The following is a 20252-nucleotide window of genomic DNA, read 5'->3' as shown; positions in this document are numbered from 1 at the left end:
TACACGTTTCTCAGTGTACTGCTGGCATTTGGAAGATGTTCCATAAACAGTAGCTATCCTGTTATTACACACCACAAAACGTAAGTTTCCAACCATATTTCTTTGTTGCCCCCACAAACATGAACTGTGCCCAGCCATCTCCTGCCACCCCTCCCTCTCCACATCATGTTTCACTCCTCGGAGCAGGAGCCCACGCCGCGGCTCATCAGCCCACTCAAGTTTTCTACTTGCCTTGCCCATGCTCTTACCTGTACCTGGAATGCCTGTCCCTCCCCTCTTCATTCAGCTCCTTCCTTTGCAACTCAACCAAAGTGTCACCTCTTCTCGGAAGTCTTTCTTGAGGGCCACCTCCAGTCTGAGTAGAGCACTCCCTCCCTTCCTGCCTTCTGTTTGCCTCCGTCATAGCATTTGTCGACTAGTATTGTCAACTGTGAGCTCCTGAGGCAGAGGAGCTGGGGCAGTCACCTCACTGTCCTGAGCACCTGGGTGCAGTGCCTTTGCCTGGCATGTAATTAGGGCTGAAAAAAAAAAAAGATCAAGGAGAGAATTATGAATACGAATGAGGTGACTATAGACTGGAGTGGAAACAGCCCACTCAGTGTCTGCTTCCCTCTTGTTTTACAAAGGCAAATCTTTGGCTACTGGTTATGCCTCTCCTCCTTGCCTTCCCAAACCTCACGCTGGCTACTGCCTCTACCCCACCCCTAAACCAATGGCAATTTCCATTCTGGAGTAGCAGGTCAGAAGAGAGAAGATGCTTAAGTGTCATCTCCTGGGGCTTGGAAGTGGGGACTGGAAGGACCCCTGAGAGGGTTCCTTTTGAAAGGGAATAGAGAACACAAAATAGAGTCCCTCACTGGAGGCAAAGAAAGGGAGAAATGTGACCCAAGGTCTTACCTTCACTTTCAGAACTGATAACTTTTTAGCTAAGCTGGAGCAAGAATGGGTGTGCAGCCGAAGTGGGCTTGGGGCTTCTTGCACAGCAGCATACATGGTCCTACGTCAGAAGAAAAAGAGTTTAGTAGACAGGGCTTCCATTAGCATATACTGGGCCTTTGAATGAAGAAAAGGCATCCAGAGGGATGCAGAGGAATACAGATCCCTGTTGGGGAACTTAGCGACAGGAGGAGGATGGGCAGGACTTCAGCCCCCAAGTGCTCCTCATCCAAGTACCTTCACGAACAACCTACTGAAGTAGCCCTGATGTAAGAAAAAGTGTTTCCCTTAATGCGCAATATTAGAAAAATGAGTATGAATAACATGCAAATATTTATTCTTTTCCAGGAACATGGGTGACATTTGGAGGTCAAATTTCAGATGAGGTGAGTTACTTTTGGCTTCCATTATGCTGATTGGAGAAAATGCAGAGCAAACTATTTTACAATACAGTTTCTGGGATTCTGGCATTTTACAAGGATAATAGTTTAATCACAGGAAATGACTAAGACTGACTTAAAGATTATTTTCCATTTTATCTTGCTTCTTGTATTTTTCACATTTAGACTATTAATAGCCCTTGAAGCTGTCAATCTATTGTATGTGCGGGCTCAATAATGAGAACAAACCAGTTTGGAATTAATATTTAGTAACTTAATGAAAAGATTTTATTGCTGTTGTGTGTGTGTTTTGTGTGTATGTGTGTTTTAGCTTCACCTAGAGTGACCAACAGGTCCCAGTTTGCATCGTTTCCATTTTAATATCTCTCAGTCTTGGAAAAACTGGGACAGTTGGTCACCCTGGCTTGGGCAAGTTAATTCAACCTCTCTGTTCCTCATTTTCTCATATGCAAAATGGGATGATAATGTTGACCTTGAAGGCCTGTTGAAAAGATTAACCATGTAGGGTAGCAAACACACAATAAATGGGACCTATAACAACTGTATTTACTACAAAACTCCTTTAAACCTTCATTTACACATTCAGAACGGCGCTTACCAAAGTAATATTCTTACCATTGCCTTTAACGATTACCTTCACGGCTTAAGTGAGCTATGCAGGCATTGAGTACCGACAGCTTCCCTGAGGAAACCCCCTCAGGTCCCTCCAAGCCTTTCTTGCCTTCCTCCATACCACTGAGGAGTCAGGGATAGTGTATTTGAGTGGATACACTCAGTGGGATCCAGCTCACTCTGCATTAACAATAGATTTGTTAACATTTCCATTTACCAACAATTGCCACATCTGTAAAACGCAGATGATGGCCCCTAAGATTAATGAAGGGCTCAGCCTGGTGCCTGGCCCAGGACAAGCCCTTTATAAAGGTAGTTCTTACTATCATCCCTAAGGAGATGCTTGGGGAGATAAAGGGTCTTTTCCACAACTCGCAAGGTCACCATGTTATTTAATAGATCCATAGGGAGGAGTCTTATCTGCATATTTTTATCTGTCTGAATTTCTGTTCCCAGTATTGGGCATAGGTCACCACAGAGAGCTTGTTGCAGAGGGGAGTCCTTGGGAAGCAGACCTCTGGTGGAAATTAACATGCAGAACAGTTATCAGGAAGTTGGGCCATGATGCAGTCTCAGCAATGACCTCAGCTGACCCCATGGGGAGCTCTGAAGCTCAGATGGCCCTGCAGGGTTGTCCCAAGTTGGCGCAAGAGGAGTTGAGTGCTTATATCCCTTGTATGACCAGTCGTTGGATAGAGGCAGCCCTGGGAGGCAGGTCTGACCTTGGGGTAGGTGACTCGCTTTAGCCAGGTGCCTTCTGATGGCAGCATTCCTATGAGCTGGGGGAATAAGTCCTTGAGCTCTGAAGGAGGACCAGGGTGGTCATCACAGGGTCCACTCCAGGGCCCTCTGACTGGCATCAGGAAGGGTGAGTTGAGGAGGCACAGAGGCAAATCCACAGATATCAAAGCAATGGCTGCAGACTTTAATCAGATGCAAAATAAGTGACAAGGAAGGAAGGGGGTCTAAAGTTAATAATCCCCTGTATCTAGCATGTGCGTGACCTTTTACTGCCTGCTATGGTTTTTGGAGCAGAGAAAGACAAACATATCTTCCCTTTCGGAGCAGAAGGGTCAACTATAAGCGTATTATTTCCCCTTCATCTTTGCTCTCCCCTTGACGGTGTCTGCTCTCTGCTGCGGTGAGCCCAGCTTGCCCAGGTCAGAGTATGCAGGGCTGGCCTCTGAAATAAATCATTTCAAAATTATGATTCTGAAAACTACACAATAAAGCTGTTGTGAATGACTACAGAGGCTCTCACCTCAAACGCAGACCAAATAGCGATTGTCCTTCCCAAGAGCAGCTGTGGCTTCCCCCCAGGGCCCGGCAGAGAGACTGCCAGCAAGGAGGAATGAAGGCACAGCCAGACCACAGTCACACCCGTGGCTGAATTGATGGAGCTCAACTATTTCCATGTGGCAGCGTAGGCACAAAGCAGATACAAATATGGGATCCCGGGATGAGCGCACCGTAATGTGCTGAGTGACATAGTCATTGGTGCCGCCTTGGGAGGTGGTGATGTCCTCGTTAGTGGGAGAGTTCAACCATTTATTGGATAGCCACTTGGCAGGAATATTATCGAAAGGATTCAAACTGGAAGCTAGATAACACTGTGAGGTACCTCCCAAAGATGATTTGGCTTCATCATAAGACCAAGATAGATGTTACTCACGTGAATTATAATATTTTAAAGTAATGATAAGAGTATATTACCATCTTATAGCACTTAATTTTCAGAGTTTTATTTATGTTTTCTCATCTGTGACATAGTTAAGCTTCCTTCATTTGCAGGTAACAGTAAGCTCAACTGAAATTGGCTTAACCAATAAGGGAAAAAAATATTTTTACTTTTAAATTAGAAGTGCAGAGATAGAGCAAGCTTCCAGGTTGACTCATTCAGAGCCTCCACTCCATTTACTAGTGATTCTCCTGTCCCTGTGTTCCTTTGTATATCAACTTCATCCTCAGGTAGCAGCAGGAATTCTAGACCTCAGAATAGTAACTCCAGGGAAAGAGTGTCGCTTCTAGAAACTCTGCAAGCAAGTGTTCCCAGAAGTCCTCAGCCAATCTCCTCTCACATCTCACTGGCCCAGATGTGTCACATGACCTTCCCTGAACCATGTCAGGCCCACCAGGCCCCCCTTAGAGGGAGGTAAGGTCAGCTTCCCTTGAGACCTGTGGGCTCCCTAGGGGGCCTGAACAGAATCATCCTCATTTTGCAGATAAAGAAACTAAAACACAGAGAGGTCAAATGATTTGCCCGTGTTTATGTATCTAGTAAGTGGTACACTCAAGGCCGGACACTGATCCTCTGACTTAGTTCAGTGATTTCTTTTCATTATTCCACATTCGGATCTTCAAATCCCATGATTGGGAAACATCTCAGCAATCATTTAGTTCAATTCTCCATTCAGAATTCTCCATCTTATCTTAAAATTTCTCCTGAGATAAGATTTATTATACACATTTCCCAATCATAATCTACTAGTATGTCATGTGACATAACACAAGGATGATACACAATATAAGCAAGCAAAATAATTTCTAAAATATAGGGCATGGGACTTCCCTGGTGGTCCAGTGGTTAAGACTCTGTACTTCCACTGCATGGGGCGTGGGAACTAGGATCCTGCATACTGCACAGGGCAGCCAAAAATATTAAAAAATTAAAAAATATATATATATGGCAGTCATGATGGAAAAACTATACTGTTCTTAACTTTTAACTTCTACTTAGGAGAAATGTCATAATGGTAGCAAATTTAAAGCAGTAATAACATTTTTGCTGCTATTATTCTAAAGGATTTGCATGGAGTCCATTGTGCTAGCCTGACGATTTTCTTGGTATGCCAATTTAAAAAACAACAGGAAAAGAGTTTATCTTGGAAATGCTGATGAAGCACCTATAGCCCAGAATGAAAAACATGATGGAAAAATCAATTTCAAATATTTGTGAGGTGTGTAATTTTTCAGTTGACTAATAAGTCTATCAGCAAAATGAAAAAAATGCCCTTTCTCCAGTGTTGTTTATCGTTGTCCGTCCAGAGCCATCCCTCAAGGTGTGGTTTATAGCTATTCCCTGTGCTCTTCTGTCGCACTTGCCACTCGTGTTCAGCAGCACGAAGGAAGGAACAAGGACCCTGGAGGTCTTAGGCTGACCTGTGAGGCGCCGGTGCGCTCACCCCCTCCTCTCCATGCAGTGTCAGTGCGGCTAGTGGTCGTTCTGTGATGGTGCCTGGGGTTGTGCTGAGCTGTGCGTGGCAGGAGTTTTCGAACAGTCCCAGCTCCATGTAACTTTTGGTTCATCAGTACAGTCTGCTAAGCCTCCAGGGAAAAAAAGGCACAAGCTTTTAGGTCAGGAGTCACCCAGCTGCCAGAACCTACTGGCTTGGGGAAAAGAGAAAGAAGAGAAATGAAGTCACCAGGGATATAAATGACCCTCTTGGTCAGTGAGATTGCAATGCCACAGAGCATGTTGTCAAACCACATCTTCCAAGCAGAGTGAGAAACACAAGTCTCTCCATCTCACTGTGTTCCTGGTGGCTGACTTATCCCAGCGCTGAAGGAAATCCCTCAGTGCCCAGTATAGGTCTGAGGGAAGGGATACTTTTACCCTATTCAGGCAGGTTGAATCTTCTTTTTTCTTTCTTTCTTTAATACAACTGAGAAAAACAAGAATGGTCGGTGAGATTTCCATGTTCATAAAGACCACCAGAGGATTCCAAGTTGCTTCCCAGCTTTAGAAAGTATTTGGCTTTTACGACTGACCTTTTTTTTTTTTTTTAACATCTTTATTGGAGTATAATTGCTTTACAATGTTGTGTTAGTTTCTACTGTATAACAAAGTGCATCAGCTATAGGTATACATATATCCCCATATCCCCTCCCTCTTGCATCTCCCTCCCACCCTCCCTATCCCACCCCTCTAGGTGGTCACAAAGCACCAAGCTGATCTCCCTGTGCTATGCAGCTGCTTCCCACTAGCTATCTATTTTACATTTGGTAGTGTATATATGTCCATGCCACTCTCTCACTTCGTCCCAGCTTACCCTTCCCCCTCCCCGTGACCTTTGCATCCTCTTGCAGGTTGCTGAACGGCTGATGACAATTGCCTACGAGAGTGGAGTGAATCTCTTTGATACGGCTGAGGTCTACGCCGCTGGAAAGTAAGTCAGTGCCTGATGTGTCTCTCAGGTGTCATTTCTGGAACCAAGAGACTCTGCCCAGACCATTGCTGACAAGGGTCTGTCCTTCCCACACATGTTGATGCCGCTGCTTTTCTCCCTCCCTCTCCCACCATCACCAGAATTGGGGCTATTGACCATCTCTGGGCCCCTCTGCCTACCTCTGGTCCCTATATGAAGAGTGGACTGGAAGCAGTTGCCACGTGAGGGGCAGAGGTGGTTGAGATCAGAGTGGTGGCAGTGGAGATCGATAAATATTAGCTGAATGTAATTAACACAAGTGAGCAGATTCCAGCGTGGTGTTCCAAAGCTAGTCTCATAAGTTCATAACCACACCTCGTAGTTCCTCAGCCCCGAGGGAAATGGACACATCCTCTCTGCAGGGAAGCAGGGACTGCTTTTCCTGTTTGCAGGCCTGTCCCTCCACCGGGCATTACAGGTAAATCAGAGATTAAAGGAGGGACTCCCAAAGATGCCAAGAAACCCAATATCTTTTATAAGAGGACATTTCAGACCCCATTCTAAGGACAGAGAACGCTGCAAAGAGGCCTTGCTTCTTTTGCTGGAGAAGTCACAACTAGCTATAACCTTCTTATGGACCTGAGAGCAGGTTTGGGGCTCTAGGGCAGGGCTCACTGCTAAGTCAGAACACATGGGTGCTGTGCCTTCAGGGTCCATGCCCTCTGTTGCTGCACAATAAGCACATTCAGCAGAAGTGGAACGCCTTGGCCTCCTGCTGTGACCGTGGATGCAGGAAGGAAGCTAAGCATCTGGACAGCTGCTTGAGCAGCTCTGCAGTTTTCTAACAGGGCTGAGGAGTGTAATCACCTGTACGCCTAATGCCCCTGCTTCCAGGTAAGAGTAACCATCAAACTGCTGAATCAGGTTCATCACTGCCTGATAAAAGTGCATTTTCCTAGCCTGGGTTTCCTCCTTTTCAAGGGCAGGTCTATGTTTAAGGACCATCAGGGAGGTTCAGAGCCCACATCCTTGATGTTTTCTATTGAGTCCAAGGAGAGAAAATACAATTGACGAGGCCTTGTTCCTTTCCACATCCTACCCTATCTCAGCGTTTTCTTCTTTTGTTAAATCCTGCTTATTACCAAATGGGCCTAAGGATGAAAAAGGGGGAGTGATTAACAAGTCTTTTAGAGCTATGTTTGTATTCCTGTTGTGAAGGATAATCGGTCCTGATTAATTATTGATTGATTGTCAGTGTGTAATGAGATAGGTTCCCACTGTGAAATGCAAGGTTGCAAGAGAGACTGGGGAAAGAACCCAGAAGTAACATTCAATACGTGTCTACTCGGGGCATGCCCCCCAGCTAACCCACCTCATGGTTTATTGCCAGGCTGTACACTCCAACAGAGACAGATGCTAATGGACAAAGTGCTGATTATATTGATGTCCCCATTCACAAAGCCTGAGAGCCCACCTACTTCTTACAATGTTGGTCTGGCTGGGAGGAACCTAGAAGAAAGTTTTGGTCTCCTTAAGCTTGGGTCCCAGCTGGGGTAGGTGGAGGGGGAGAGGATGGTGAGGGTGTCTTCAGTATAACTCTCCACGACCGGTGTCAGCGGCAGGAAGGACACTTCCCTATGACTTCTTATATCCTCCTCCTATGACAACGCTTGTCACTGGAACCCAGGACATTCTCTATGTGGGCTTCTGCATCTACAATCCTGGCTTTGGGACATCTAAAGCCACACATGGGTTCTTTTACCCTGCAAGATTGCCTGGAGTCAGTATTTTCTGTCTGAAAAGCATGAGGTCTCATTGTCCTCCCCAGTCACAATCGGAGACCACAGCCATTAGAAAGAAACCCTTGACTCCCTTTGGATACCGCCAAGCAGGACAGTTATATATGGGATCATTGGTTCAAAAACACCAAACTGCCAAGTGACTCTGCTGTTTCCTAGTATCAGGACCACAGGCAGTCTCCTGCCAGTGTGTCAGGATTTGGCAGGTGCTTCTGGAATGCTCCAGGAGCAGGATTCCACAGGCACAGGAATTCCGCAGGCACAGGCACAGTTTCCGCAGGAAACTCAAGCTATCCCCATGCTACAAGCAGAAACAGCGGAAACTCTGCTACCAGCCGAGAGCAGCTTCTATTTTCGGGACATGTAGGCACTGAGAGTTCAAACAAGGAGGGGATCTGGTGTTTTGGATTGACTCTTGCGTTTCCAGGACACTGTATCCTAAGACATTATCTGTTTCCCCTTCAGGGCTGAAGTGATTCTGGGGAGCATTATCAAGAAGAAAGGCTGGAGGTAATGCATTCACCATAATCATTTACTTGCCTTTAAAAAGACTGTTGTTATTTTGTACCAGAGAAGAGAAAATAAAATTGCATGACAACTGACCAAAAGGCTGTCAAAAAAAGTCAATTCTTAGTAAAGAAATGATTTACAGCGCTTTGAAAATAAATATTAGCGAGCTCATTACTTGTGCTTCAAAAATTATTGACTTGTCATTGATCACAATGAATTACCATGGGTTGAGCAGAGAATGTTCATGAGATATTTGTGTGTAAAAGAAAGTGGCATTTTCATGGTTTCTGACTGCCATTTGTGGTAATCTGGTGAAGGAAGCCAGCTGACAGAAAACTTATTATCTCTACACACATATTTATGTTCATTGTTCATTTTATTAACAACTCTGGATGCAAAGAAATGATGAAACAAGAAACCCTTGGGATAAATATCCCAAAGCTTTCTTATCTGAACACAGTTAGCCAGCATCGCTCCTGTGCGCTGGGAGCCCTATTATCTGGGCATTCAGGAAAGTGCTTCATCTGCTATCCTTGAGGGGTCCTGTTGCATCCCATCACCTTCTGGAGCCAAAGCCAGTAGTAACGAGTGATGCGATAGTGGCGGCGGGGCGGGGGGCCAACCCCCTCCATCTCACTATACCTGTCAGCCCCAAAAGCTACTTCTCCCCCAGCATGAGTACAGGATCAGGCAGAGTCCAACCAAGGCCACAGGACAAATCTGGAGTCCTCTTCTGCTCTGGTATAAGATTTGCTGATGGCCAAATAAATAACCGTTCTATAGGACGAGTGGAAATGGAAACCCAGAAGTGTATGGCGATACGAACAAATAAACTTTGGTGACCTACTTTCTCTCTCTCCCTCTCCTCTTTCCCTACTCCAGGGACTGTAAGAGTGTGAAAAGAAAATTGTATTCAACCTTAAATACGGAAGAATATTCACATCCCCACCCAGTCCTCCACCTTGCCTGAGTCACCTTCCTACTCAGAATGTTGGCTCATCCATCACTGCTCAGATAGGACTGTATCACTTTCTCAGGGCTGCTGTAACAATGTGCCACAAACTGGGTGGCTTAAAACAACAGTAATTTATTCTCTCTGTTCTGGGGTCCAAAAGTACAAAATGAATATTTGGGCAAGGACATGCTCTTTCTGAATCCTTCTTTGCCTCTTCCTAGCTTCTAGTGGTTGCTGGCCATCATTGGCATTCTGTGGCTTACAACTGCAGCTCTTCAACCTCTGCCTCTGGCTTCATATGGCATTCTCCCCTCATGTTTCTGTGTGTCTTCTTATAAAGACACCAGTCATATTGGATAAAGGGCCCACCTTACTCCAGTATGACCTCATCTTAATTTAACTAATTACATCTGCAATGACCCTATTTCCAAATAATCTCACATTCTGAGGTACTGGGGGATAGGACTTTAACATATCTTTTGCGGGGGACACAATTCAACCTATAACAGAGACCTTGGAGATGAGTCCACTAATGTCCAGTGAAATTAACAGCGAGGTGTCGGCTGCCAGAGTACACCTGAGGATGAAGGGGGAACTTCGGTGCTGTAGTTCTCTTCCCCTCTGCATCCAGAGAATGTCTACTCATCACTCACCATACTTTGCAAAGCTTCTTATATATGTTTTGTAGAAAATAGATTAACATGCATCTTTCACAAACTGCCTTTCTGTCTTGCAAATAAAAACTCAAGCTATCCCCATGCTACAGAAAATTGATATCAGGTCATATCAGTTCACAGCTACCCACCCAAGATTGCTGAAAAGATAAACCATGACATCACAGCATGGAGGCTACAAAAGCAGTTTCAACCAGCATCCTTGCCTACTTGTCCCAAGACCACCACTTGCTAGGTGTGTTGTCCAGGGCAAGTTACTTCTCTTTTCTGAGCCTCACTTTCCCCACCTGTAAAATGGATGGCATAACTGTTCATGGAGTGTTGTGCTGATAAAGTGAGATAAGGTGGACAAAAGAATATTGAAAGCTGTGCTATATCAATGTGAAATACTCACAATATCATTCTTCACCCACTCAGAAGAGTTGCTCTAGATGCCTCTGTGAGGTCAGTGATGATTCATCAGGTTGTTGTCTACTCTTGCTATTTGAACATAAATATTAGTGTGCACATCCATAGAGGATGTGCACACTAATTTTACAAACATTTTACAGAAAGCCTAATTTTGGAAAAATAAGTCTATGGTGGTCTAAGGATAGAATGTGCGGCCTTGGCAGGCCCAATTGCTCTGAATAATCCAGAGGGCTGCACTCATTTTTTAATCAGATTCCATCCAGAGCTTTGTGTTGAAGCTCTGAAAATGTTTGCTGAAGGAGACCCAGCTCCCCTGTGGCAGGTTGCTATTATACTACGTATCACGAGGTTGATGGATTAACCTGGAAAGTGCACCAGCCCTTTTGGGGTGTGTAATCTCCAGATGCATATATTTGTAGACCTTCTGTTACAGTGATTCAAATTACTTTTCAGGGAATTAACTTCAGGGGGATGGGGTTACTGACATTTTCTACAAATTTTTCTTGTTGCAGCCAAGTTGTCAGAGTTGTCACCGCCATTCCGCATTGGTTATCATTAATCAGGCTAGGCTTTTATATCTGAGGACCCCAGGCATCGACTCTACAGCTGAATTCTAAATGCCTTGTTTCAAATACTCCTGAAGTTTGGTCTTAACCTTTGAATCTCAAATGCCTTTTTTTTCCTCGACCAGTTCAATTGAATTATATCCTTGGAGAAAGTAAATTACATTGAGATCTGCCTCCCAATTTTAAATTATATGACTATAGTTCTCAAGACATATTCATATTCCACAATCATAATGGTGCGATTGCATTTCCTGCCCTTGGGTGTGGTTTTGAGGAAGTAATGAATTTGCTGACAAGATTTCCACATTTCATTCCCTTAGGAATAAAGTGGTAAAACTTTGAGTTAAGGATTTTTAGGATTGTTTTTCTAAAATAACATTTCCATTTAATAAGACACTCAGAGAAATTTTATTCCTACTTATTGACTAAATTTATTCGTATTTCCATGTAGTCAGTTCTTTCCTGTGAATGCAATTGGTTGGATGACTCTTTCCAATTGGTTGGAAAGAGTCATAACTCAGAGACACTAAGGTCCATTGTCCTTGGCAGAGGGTGGATGTACCCCCAGGAAAGTTCATGATCAATCAACACTATGTCAGATGCTCGATGAGTGTTAGTTGGTGACCGTCTATTTGAGTTCCTAATGCAGTCCATGCTTTAAGTCTTCTTACTTACTCTTCTCACTTTCCTTTCTGACTCTCCATGCCTACCACTCACCTTTGCTTTACTACCACCCAATCACCTGTGTGTCGTCACAGCCCTCCTCCTCCTCATCTGGCCCCTCCAAGTAAAGTTCCCTTCCCTTCAGAACTCTTTCTCTTGGATCTGACTTCAAGTCCCCACTCATCAGCTTCCCTTTGTCCTTAGGTTTCAATGACATAAATGAACAAATTTATCTCTTCACCAATTTCTTAAAATGTGAGGTACAATAAATTCTTTCTGGTGCTATAATAATAATATGACTCAGTACTATAACCAGCAATTTATTTACTATTTCTCTGTGTGCTTGTTTAACATACAGGAGGTCCAGCCTGGTCATAACAACCAAACTGTACTGGGGTGGAAAGTAAGTTAAACACCTTTTATTTCCTTGACAGGAAACTTAGATTTTTATTTGCTTTGATTCTTTTAGGCAACCATTTTACATCTAACATACTAAAATTAATTGGTTTGGAAAGAAAGATTTTTTTTTTTTTCACTTGAAGGAAATAGCAATTAGCCTAGGATTCAATTTTAGCTAGATACCCCCAAAGAAGTTTAGTGCAAAGCATGTGGTCACTTGTTACTAAGTGATTCATGGAGATTTTCAAATACCAACATCATACTTAGAACCATTTCCAAAATAGAGTTCAAATTTCAGGAAAAGAAAATAAGCACATAGCATCACAGAAGAAAAGCTACCCAAATCTGCCAAAAACTCAGAGACTTCTACGGAAAATGATGATAAAAATATCTTGTTTGGCCCCACGTGTAAGTCTCTGATCATTTCTGCAGAGGACTCTGAAAATGCTGATCAAAAGGACCATTTCATCGAAGAGTAACAGGAAGCTGCCTGTATCACTCTCTGTCAGGCCAAATGAAAGAGTGGTCCTCTCTCTGTTGTGGGATGCAGAACAAATTTCACAGGATGAATTGGCTTCTGATGGGCCTACTGGTATTTGAGCTGGTACTTAATTATTCAGCAGGACTTAGAAGACTGGCCTCTTTGTCAAACATGTGAGAAAACAGCAAGCTATTCCCTATTCTTTTTCATGGAAATCTCAACGATCTCCATGGAGTTCTAACAAAAAACAAAGACAAACACAAACAAACAAAACCTTATTTATTTCCCTATAATTCATAAGGAATCGTTAAAGATAAAATTGAAGGGGAATCTTCCAATCAAAATGTATATGTGTATACACACACTCATATTTTAATGCTGATTTTGAGTTTGTTTATGATAAATATGAAGAAAGAAATATGAAACTTAGATTTTTATACCTATTATAGTCTATATGAAAATAAAGCCACATGGTGCATATGAGAAACGTAGGTTTATATTGTGTATACTCTGATTCATGGTACCATTGCCTGGTGCTATTGTCTATGATTTAGTAGTACTCAAACCCTTGCCTATGATTTAGAAATAAACAGGAAATAAGACAGTCTGAAAGAACCATTATGTAGTAGAGTACTACATACAGTATTATCTAATATACTTTTAAAAGATACAAAAATCACCAAAGGCACATGATAAACTACTATGTTTTAAAAGGGAGTTGCTGGGACTTCCCTGGTGGTGCAGTGGTTAAGAATCCACCTGCCAATGCAGGGGACACGGGTTCGATCCCACATGCCGCGGAGCAACTAAGCCTGTGCGCCATGCTCCACAACTACTGAGTCTGTGCTCTAGAGCCCGCGAGCCACAACCACTGAAGCCCGCGTGCCTAGAGCCCGGGCTCTGCAACAAGAGAAGCCACCACAATGAGAAACATGCACACCGCAACAAAGAGTAGCCCCTGCTCACAGCTAGAGAAAGATGGCATGCAGCAATGAAGACCCGACGCAGCCAAAATAAAATAAATAAATTTTTTAAAAAGGGGGTTGACAAAGGTATTGGTGTTAAAGAAGTATTTCATCAGTACTTTAAAACTCAAGGACCACATTTCTTTCTAATTGGCTAGAGTCTGAGAATGGTCTGGGCAGGCAAAAGTCCATTAAATATTCATCTTCTTAGGAAACTAATTTAAGGAAGACTCGGTACATCACCTTTTAAAAGAAAATAGTTGTTTAATTTCTTTTGAAAGTCAAAAGTCACTTTCAAATTTGCTTCCTTTCTCAGAAAACCAATGCTGTCAGTAGCCCGACAATCTTATAGTAAGCTCGCAAACTTATGTCAAGCTTTTTTTTTGTTTTTTTTTTTTTGGCTTGGGATTGGTTAAAAACAAGGTGGGAAGGTTGAGCCATGTGTCAAGTGTCAAATTATATATGGACAAGGTGTGCACAGCTGAGTTGTTATTTACGTGGTGTGATGACAGTGATGGTTAGTTTGTCTCCTGGGGTCTCCAAAGAAAAGCCGCTAGGTGTGCTGCCCACCAGCCTTCTCTCCCCAGCCTGCAGTAGTGCAGAATTTGCTAAGAACAGGGAATACCATTAACAATTCAGTCTAGAATGAGTATTCTGTCCTTTTGAAACAGTGATTTTTAAAAAAGCACACCTCCACTCAAAGTCATTTGCTTCTTTTTCTTGTCAGAGCTGAGACGGAAAGAGGGTTGTCAAGAAAACATATTATTGAAGGTGAGTATTGCTTCCATTTTATTTTCGTTTGTGGGCTGCCGATTCAAGAAAGGTATCAACCAAACAAGTTCAAAACACATTGGAAGGGGAAAAAATTCTCTATGAAAAGAACCACAATCAACCACGTTTCTTCCTGGGGTTGAGTGTGGGGAGTGTAGAGATATAGAGGGGAAAATGAAAACTCAAAAGAAAAAGACTGGATTCTCTAGAACTCTTCTCTTTCACAGCTATGCTAACGTTAATAAAGCACTTCTGTAAGATTTTTTAAAAACTCTATTGAGATATAATTTATATACCATAAAAGTTTACCCATTTAAAATATACAATTCATTGGTTCTGAGAATAATTACAGAGTGTGCACTCATCACCATAATTTGATTTTAAAACACCTTCATCTCCCCAAGAAGAAACCTTGTACCTACTAAGAGTCACTTCTTATCCCCTCCTTACCCACAGCCCAAGCAACCACTAATTTACTTTTGTCTCATTTCATACACATGAGATCATACAATATGTAATATTTTGTGACTGGCTTCTTTCACTTAGCATAAAGTTCATCCATGTTGTAGCATGTATCAGTACTTCATTCCTTTTTGTTGCCAAATAAAATTCCATTGTATGAATATACCACAGTTTGTTTATCCAATCATCAGTCGATGGACATTTGAGTTTTCACTTTTTGACCATCATGAATAATGCTGCTTTGAACATCTGTGTACAGGTTTTTATGTGGACATATGTTAAGACTACTATGCTTTTTTAAAAAGAGCATCTATGCATTAAAAAAAACTGGTGGAAAGTTACTACTAGGTAATTGATTCACAGTGCCATTGCTTTTGCAATGGTACTCAAAAATGGTATCATTTAGAAATAAACAAGAAATAATACAGTCTCCAAGATCTTTTATGTAGTAGAGTACTGTACCCTACTGTGAGGATTATGAGAATTGTGAGGAATTTTTAATTTATTTCTTGCTTGTCTATATATTACAAAAATTTTATACTTCTACATTTTGCAATAAAGGAAAAATGTTAAAAGGGGCCACCATATGTTTCTAACATCTTTACACTAGTTCATGAACAATTTCATAAAAATTCAAGATTTTTATAACTTTAGATTCATAATTAATCACTGAGACAAATGATTCTTCTCCATTTTAAAACTAATTTCATTTATGAAATACCAAAGTCACCCAAAACATAAGATGTACTCTAATCCCACTACTTTCAAAATAAATATAAAGAAGTAAATTCCTCCCTTTGGTCACCTCATCTCATTCCACAGTTTGACAGTACAGTGCATAGCCTTCCCTACTTTTCCCTGTAGTTACACTGACTTATCTATCTACCTATACACACTTACTTATAAATACAAAAATGTATGTATTAATCACTAACTGGTTTTTAGTATATTTGTAGGCATCTGGGCTTTGAAATCAGAAAAACATTGGTTCAAGTTCCAACTCTTGTCATTTATGAGCTGGGGGACTTTGTGCAAGTTACTTAACCTCACTCAGCCTCATCTCCTGGACTCTAAGATGGGCTATCAATATCCTACCTCACAAGGTTACTATTCAGGAATTGAACTTAGATTGTTCACATTGAGCACAGTGTCTGTCATATAATAAGCACTTAATAAATGTTATTTTTGTCATCATCACCATCATCATCGTTCTTAATAGTGTAACTGCCAGTCTTCTTTCTATGGATAAGGACACTAAGTAAGTAATATTCTGAGGCTGCCACAAAGAATGACCACATTCTAGCTCTTGAGAAAGCTTGCAAATTCCTTACCCAAACAAAATCCCTCCTCAGGTCATAGTATCCAATTTGACATTGTACAGTCAAACCCAGCCTGCCTCCCCAAACTGTTACCATTCCTGCTGTAGCATTTGCCCCATGACTTGTGTCATCTACCACAAAGTTTGTCAGAAAGAAAAAATTCAAGTCTTTGGCTTGTGTACCAAGCTGAACAAACATGACGGCAGTGTGCTGCCTAGAAAGTTCTTGTTTTTCTTTTCTTTTCTTTTTGATCTAATTGATTCAAAAAGAGATTCAGAAAGTGATTTACACTAGCAATCAACAAAGAAATAGAAAAATCGATGAAAAAAAGAATGGAGAAGTTGTGCTACTGTGCTTTTCACCGAATCTCTATTGCTTTAATATTTACCAGTGTGTATGCATAATTTCAGAACTCTCCTTTTTAAGTCAGTTTTCTTCAAGCCACATACAACTCAATAGAAATAAAATTCTTTCCCCTTTTAAATAAGTCAGAAATCCTCTTGGGAACTAATCTCTCAGGATGGATAAACCAGTTCAGCTGAAATTCAAATTGACCCAGATTCAAGCTAACACAAAATTTCAAACTTTTGAGATTGAAGAAGAATTGGGATCAATTATTATGTTGTTACTGTTGGTGGTATTTTTCAGTTTATAGTTTCAGCCAAAGACAAAAATACTCATGACTGCAAGAGATTCAGCTCAAAGGATATTTCTAGGCAGGCTGAAATTAGGGAATTGAGTGAATTTTACAGAAAAAAAGAAGGGACATGAGATTTCTAGACCCAGAATAAATTTTGAAAAAGTTTACAAATCATTATCCTCAGGTTTCATTGGTACTTGGCCTGTGATGAGGATGACCTTATTCAACATTGGAGTTTCATATGCACATTAAATTTGAGAAGCACTGTTAAAGAATGAGACAGAAGTCCAATTCATGTAGAGTTCAGGCCACTTGTGTGCTGGGTGACCTTGGCCACCTGAGTTAGTTTTTAGAGTGTAAAATTAGCTTGATTTGGGCATAATACAATTTTGAAAAAAGTCATATGAAAGACCTTTTCAATGAGCCCAAAGTCCTTGACTTAGATCCAGCTAGAAACAACATTCTCCTTAGATTCATAAGGAGGGCGTAGAAATTTCACTAATAGGTTTATTATATTCATTTGGAATCACAAGATCCTCTCAGGCTCTGAAAGTGTATTTATCCATTCAGCCATTCCACAAACATTCATTAAACCCAAATTTGTGCCAGTGTTAAAATTTAGCAGATCAAAGCTCTTTAGTATCTAACATGAAAGAATGGAAATAGTTTGGTAAGTCAAATTGTAAGCGTAAGTAAATTGTTTCTGTGCTTTTATAGGCAAAAGCTGTGTTTAAGTCTGTATTTGCCTTTCAGGTAAACAACAGTTTTGTTATGTGATTCAAAACACAAACCCACTGTCCTTGTTTTAGGAGGAGGAGAGGAAAATAATCTGAGAAAGCTCCGCTTGAAACTTTTTAATGAATGGCAAATATTAAACCCTACTATCTGAACTTTTTAAAAAAGAGACAATTGATGATTTTTCAATTAAAGAATAAATTTCTTAACAAATGGATTCACCACAGGATTCCTTCCCAGTGCACCATGTTCATGGTAAACTGAAATCACCCACCCAAAACAATCACGTTTCATAATGGGAGATGTAGCCACTTATATTATTCTAATGCAGGGCAGTCTTTATAAAAAGAAGCATGTCTCAAATCATGACTGAGAGGTCTGCCGAGAAGAAGCTGGAAAATTATATTGGGAAGCAGTGTACATTATTTAAGGCAACATTTTTTTTTCAAGCCTGATCGGAAAACAAATATGCCATAGGAGTAGAAGATGATGACACAGCATATTTGAAGAGAACGTTGCAGAATTTCCAAACTACTCATGGCCTTGTTTCTACGGAGTTAAATCTGCAACAATGAACACATGTTCCACCTCTAACCCTGCCAAACTGCTTAACATCTGGAATGAACATATTCCTTTAGACGCCTATGAAATAGGCTTAAATTGAATCAATTTTCACCTTATGAACAATACAGTTCCTGTTACACTTCAGAATCTAAAAGAGAGATTAACTTAGATTTCTTTTTACTATAGTCACTTGAAAGCTATTTTCTTTACATAATTTATTCTCCTGTGGACTTTTGAGGCCTTGCCAGTTAACATCTAGACATCTCCTCAAGAGCAGGGAACTGTTTCTCCTGCTTCTCCTGTCTTCACTCCCACAGACACTGGGTTAGCACCAAGGGACAGGCTAATGTCAAAAGTGCCTTCAGCAAGTGCATTCACTGCACGGGATCACTTACCTCCTTAGGTCATGATTAGCCATTCGGATGCCCCTCTGGAGCCAAGGTTAATGCATTTTTGCACATCTACTTAAACAATACTTGGCCCCAAGCCAATGCTCAACAAACATTTGCTAAGTAGAGGTAGAATATGACTATATGTTTATTGGAGATAAACCCTAAATGGCTCTCAAGGAGACACTTGTTAGCATGTCTTTATGTTGCTACAAGATTAAAGCATCCAAATAGAAAAAACCAGGACCACCTGATTTGTTTTGTAGTCACATGAAAGATCAAAACAGAAAGACCATCTAGCTCCATTTTGTCTGTGGACAGATGAGGCTACTAAGGTCCAAAGAGGCTAAGAGACTGGCAAAGTCATTGAAGCCAGCGCGATTTAGTACCCTGGATCCCAAGGCCTGTGCCCCACCTGCATGAAGACCTCTCTTCTGAATGCCAGACTGGTCCATCCAGCTGCCAAGAACTCCGTGGGGTTGACTGATGTGCTGCTCAGACCCATCATGGCTCCCACCACCACCACCAATCTGCTTCTCCCGTGACTTTCTCATTTACTAACAGTCACTTAACTTCTCAGGCCAAAAGTCTAAGAGTCCGCCTTGATACCTCTACCTCCACACTCTATATTCAGCACACCAAGAGTCCTCTTATTTCTACCTATACAACTTGTCCCGAATTTGAACACTTCTCATCAACTTGGTCCAAGCGTTGTCTACTACAGTGACCTCCTCACTGGTCTCCCCTCCCTGCTGTCACTCTCGCCCCTGAAGGTCATTCTCAGCAGGCCAAGTGATCAGAACGCAAATCTGATAGCATCATTTCCCCAACTTAACTCCATTTCTTTACCTCCCAGCCCCTCACCAACGTCTTTCCATCTCACATAGAGTAAAATCCAAAATTCATGCCATGGATTACAAGACTTTATGTGATTGAGATTTTCAAAGTGAGCGGACAGTGTCTCTTAGGTGCACAACCTCCTTTTACTCCACTTCAGAGTAGGGACCTGGTGGATCATTGACAGGATGCAACACATCATTTCTTATATTCTCACATGAATACTCTTGAATCTTGGCCTAAATATCAAGAAAAAAGGCTTTCCAGAGAAAGAATTGAGAGATGAGGAATGACTGAATACAATGAGACTGTCATTCTATCAAGTCCATGTCATTATTTATGGGTGCATACTATTACCTTGAACTATGAACCTATGCCAGTAGATGCTCTCAGTATGTACTGTTTGCTCCCTGGAGATAAATACCATGTCCATGCATCTTTAACCCCCCAGAGTCCAGCACAGTTTCAGATCAAATTGGAACTCAGCACTTGCTTATGGCATGGAAGAGGAGAGGACTTATGTTGTGACTGATCACACTGCATTCCAACAGGGCAGAGTTAGTCATAGCTCCTTCTAGTTTCTCTCAGCCCACACTGAGCTGTTCAGAAGAGCACAGAGGGAGAGCGCCATCATCAGAAAGGAGGACACTTTGTTTCCAGTGCCAGGCATGGGCCAGAACTGTCACTAAATGTCTCCCTGTAAAACCAGGAGGTCCAGTGAAAATCTTTGCCATCTAGTCTTTGGCACCGTTCATCCTGAGTCTTTCCAGATGTGAGCGCCACTGTTATAACTACCGTACTTCTATAGACTGTTGCACTTACCAAGTGCTTGCCAACTGATTTTATTTGCTCTCTGGAGCAGCAATTCTGAAGGTTGTAAGTATTGTTATCTCCACTACAGTTTAGAGAACTGAGTCACACACAAAAAGGTCAGATAACCCAAGTGGGATCACATGCTAGAGTACAGATTTCCAACCCTTCAGACCTTGGGATACCCTATTATTGTTTGCTTAATTAT

General features: G+C 41.7%; 1 protein-coding gene across 3 annotated transcripts in view; it reads left to right on the top strand.

Annotated features, from left to right (window-relative positions):
* The window catches only part of KCNAB1 (potassium voltage-gated channel subfamily A regulatory beta subunit 1), a 438166-nt gene that overhangs the window by 344831 nt on the left and 73083 nt on the right, over positions 1–20252 (top strand). For all 3 annotated transcript variants that reach the window (XM_061194543.1, XM_061194541.1, XM_061194542.1), the window contains exons 3-7: positions 1285–1322; positions 6036–6115; positions 8359–8403; positions 12031–12075; positions 14245–14288. In XM_061194543.1, coding sequence (XP_061050526.1) covers positions 1285–1322; positions 6036–6115; positions 8359–8403; positions 12031–12075; positions 14245–14288 — 252 coding nt within the window. The remainder of the gene's footprint in view (positions 1–1284; positions 1323–6035; positions 6116–8358; positions 8404–12030; positions 12076–14244; positions 14289–20252) is intronic.

This window comes from Eubalaena glacialis, chromosome 6, assembly GCF_028564815.1.
Source record: "Eubalaena glacialis isolate mEubGla1 chromosome 6, mEubGla1.1.hap2.+ XY, whole genome shotgun sequence".
Classification (NCBI taxonomy): domain Eukaryota; kingdom Metazoa; phylum Chordata; class Mammalia; order Artiodactyla; family Balaenidae; genus Eubalaena; species Eubalaena glacialis.
Note: the sequence above shows the minus strand (reverse complement) of the source record. Positions and strands in the feature narration are given on the sequence as shown.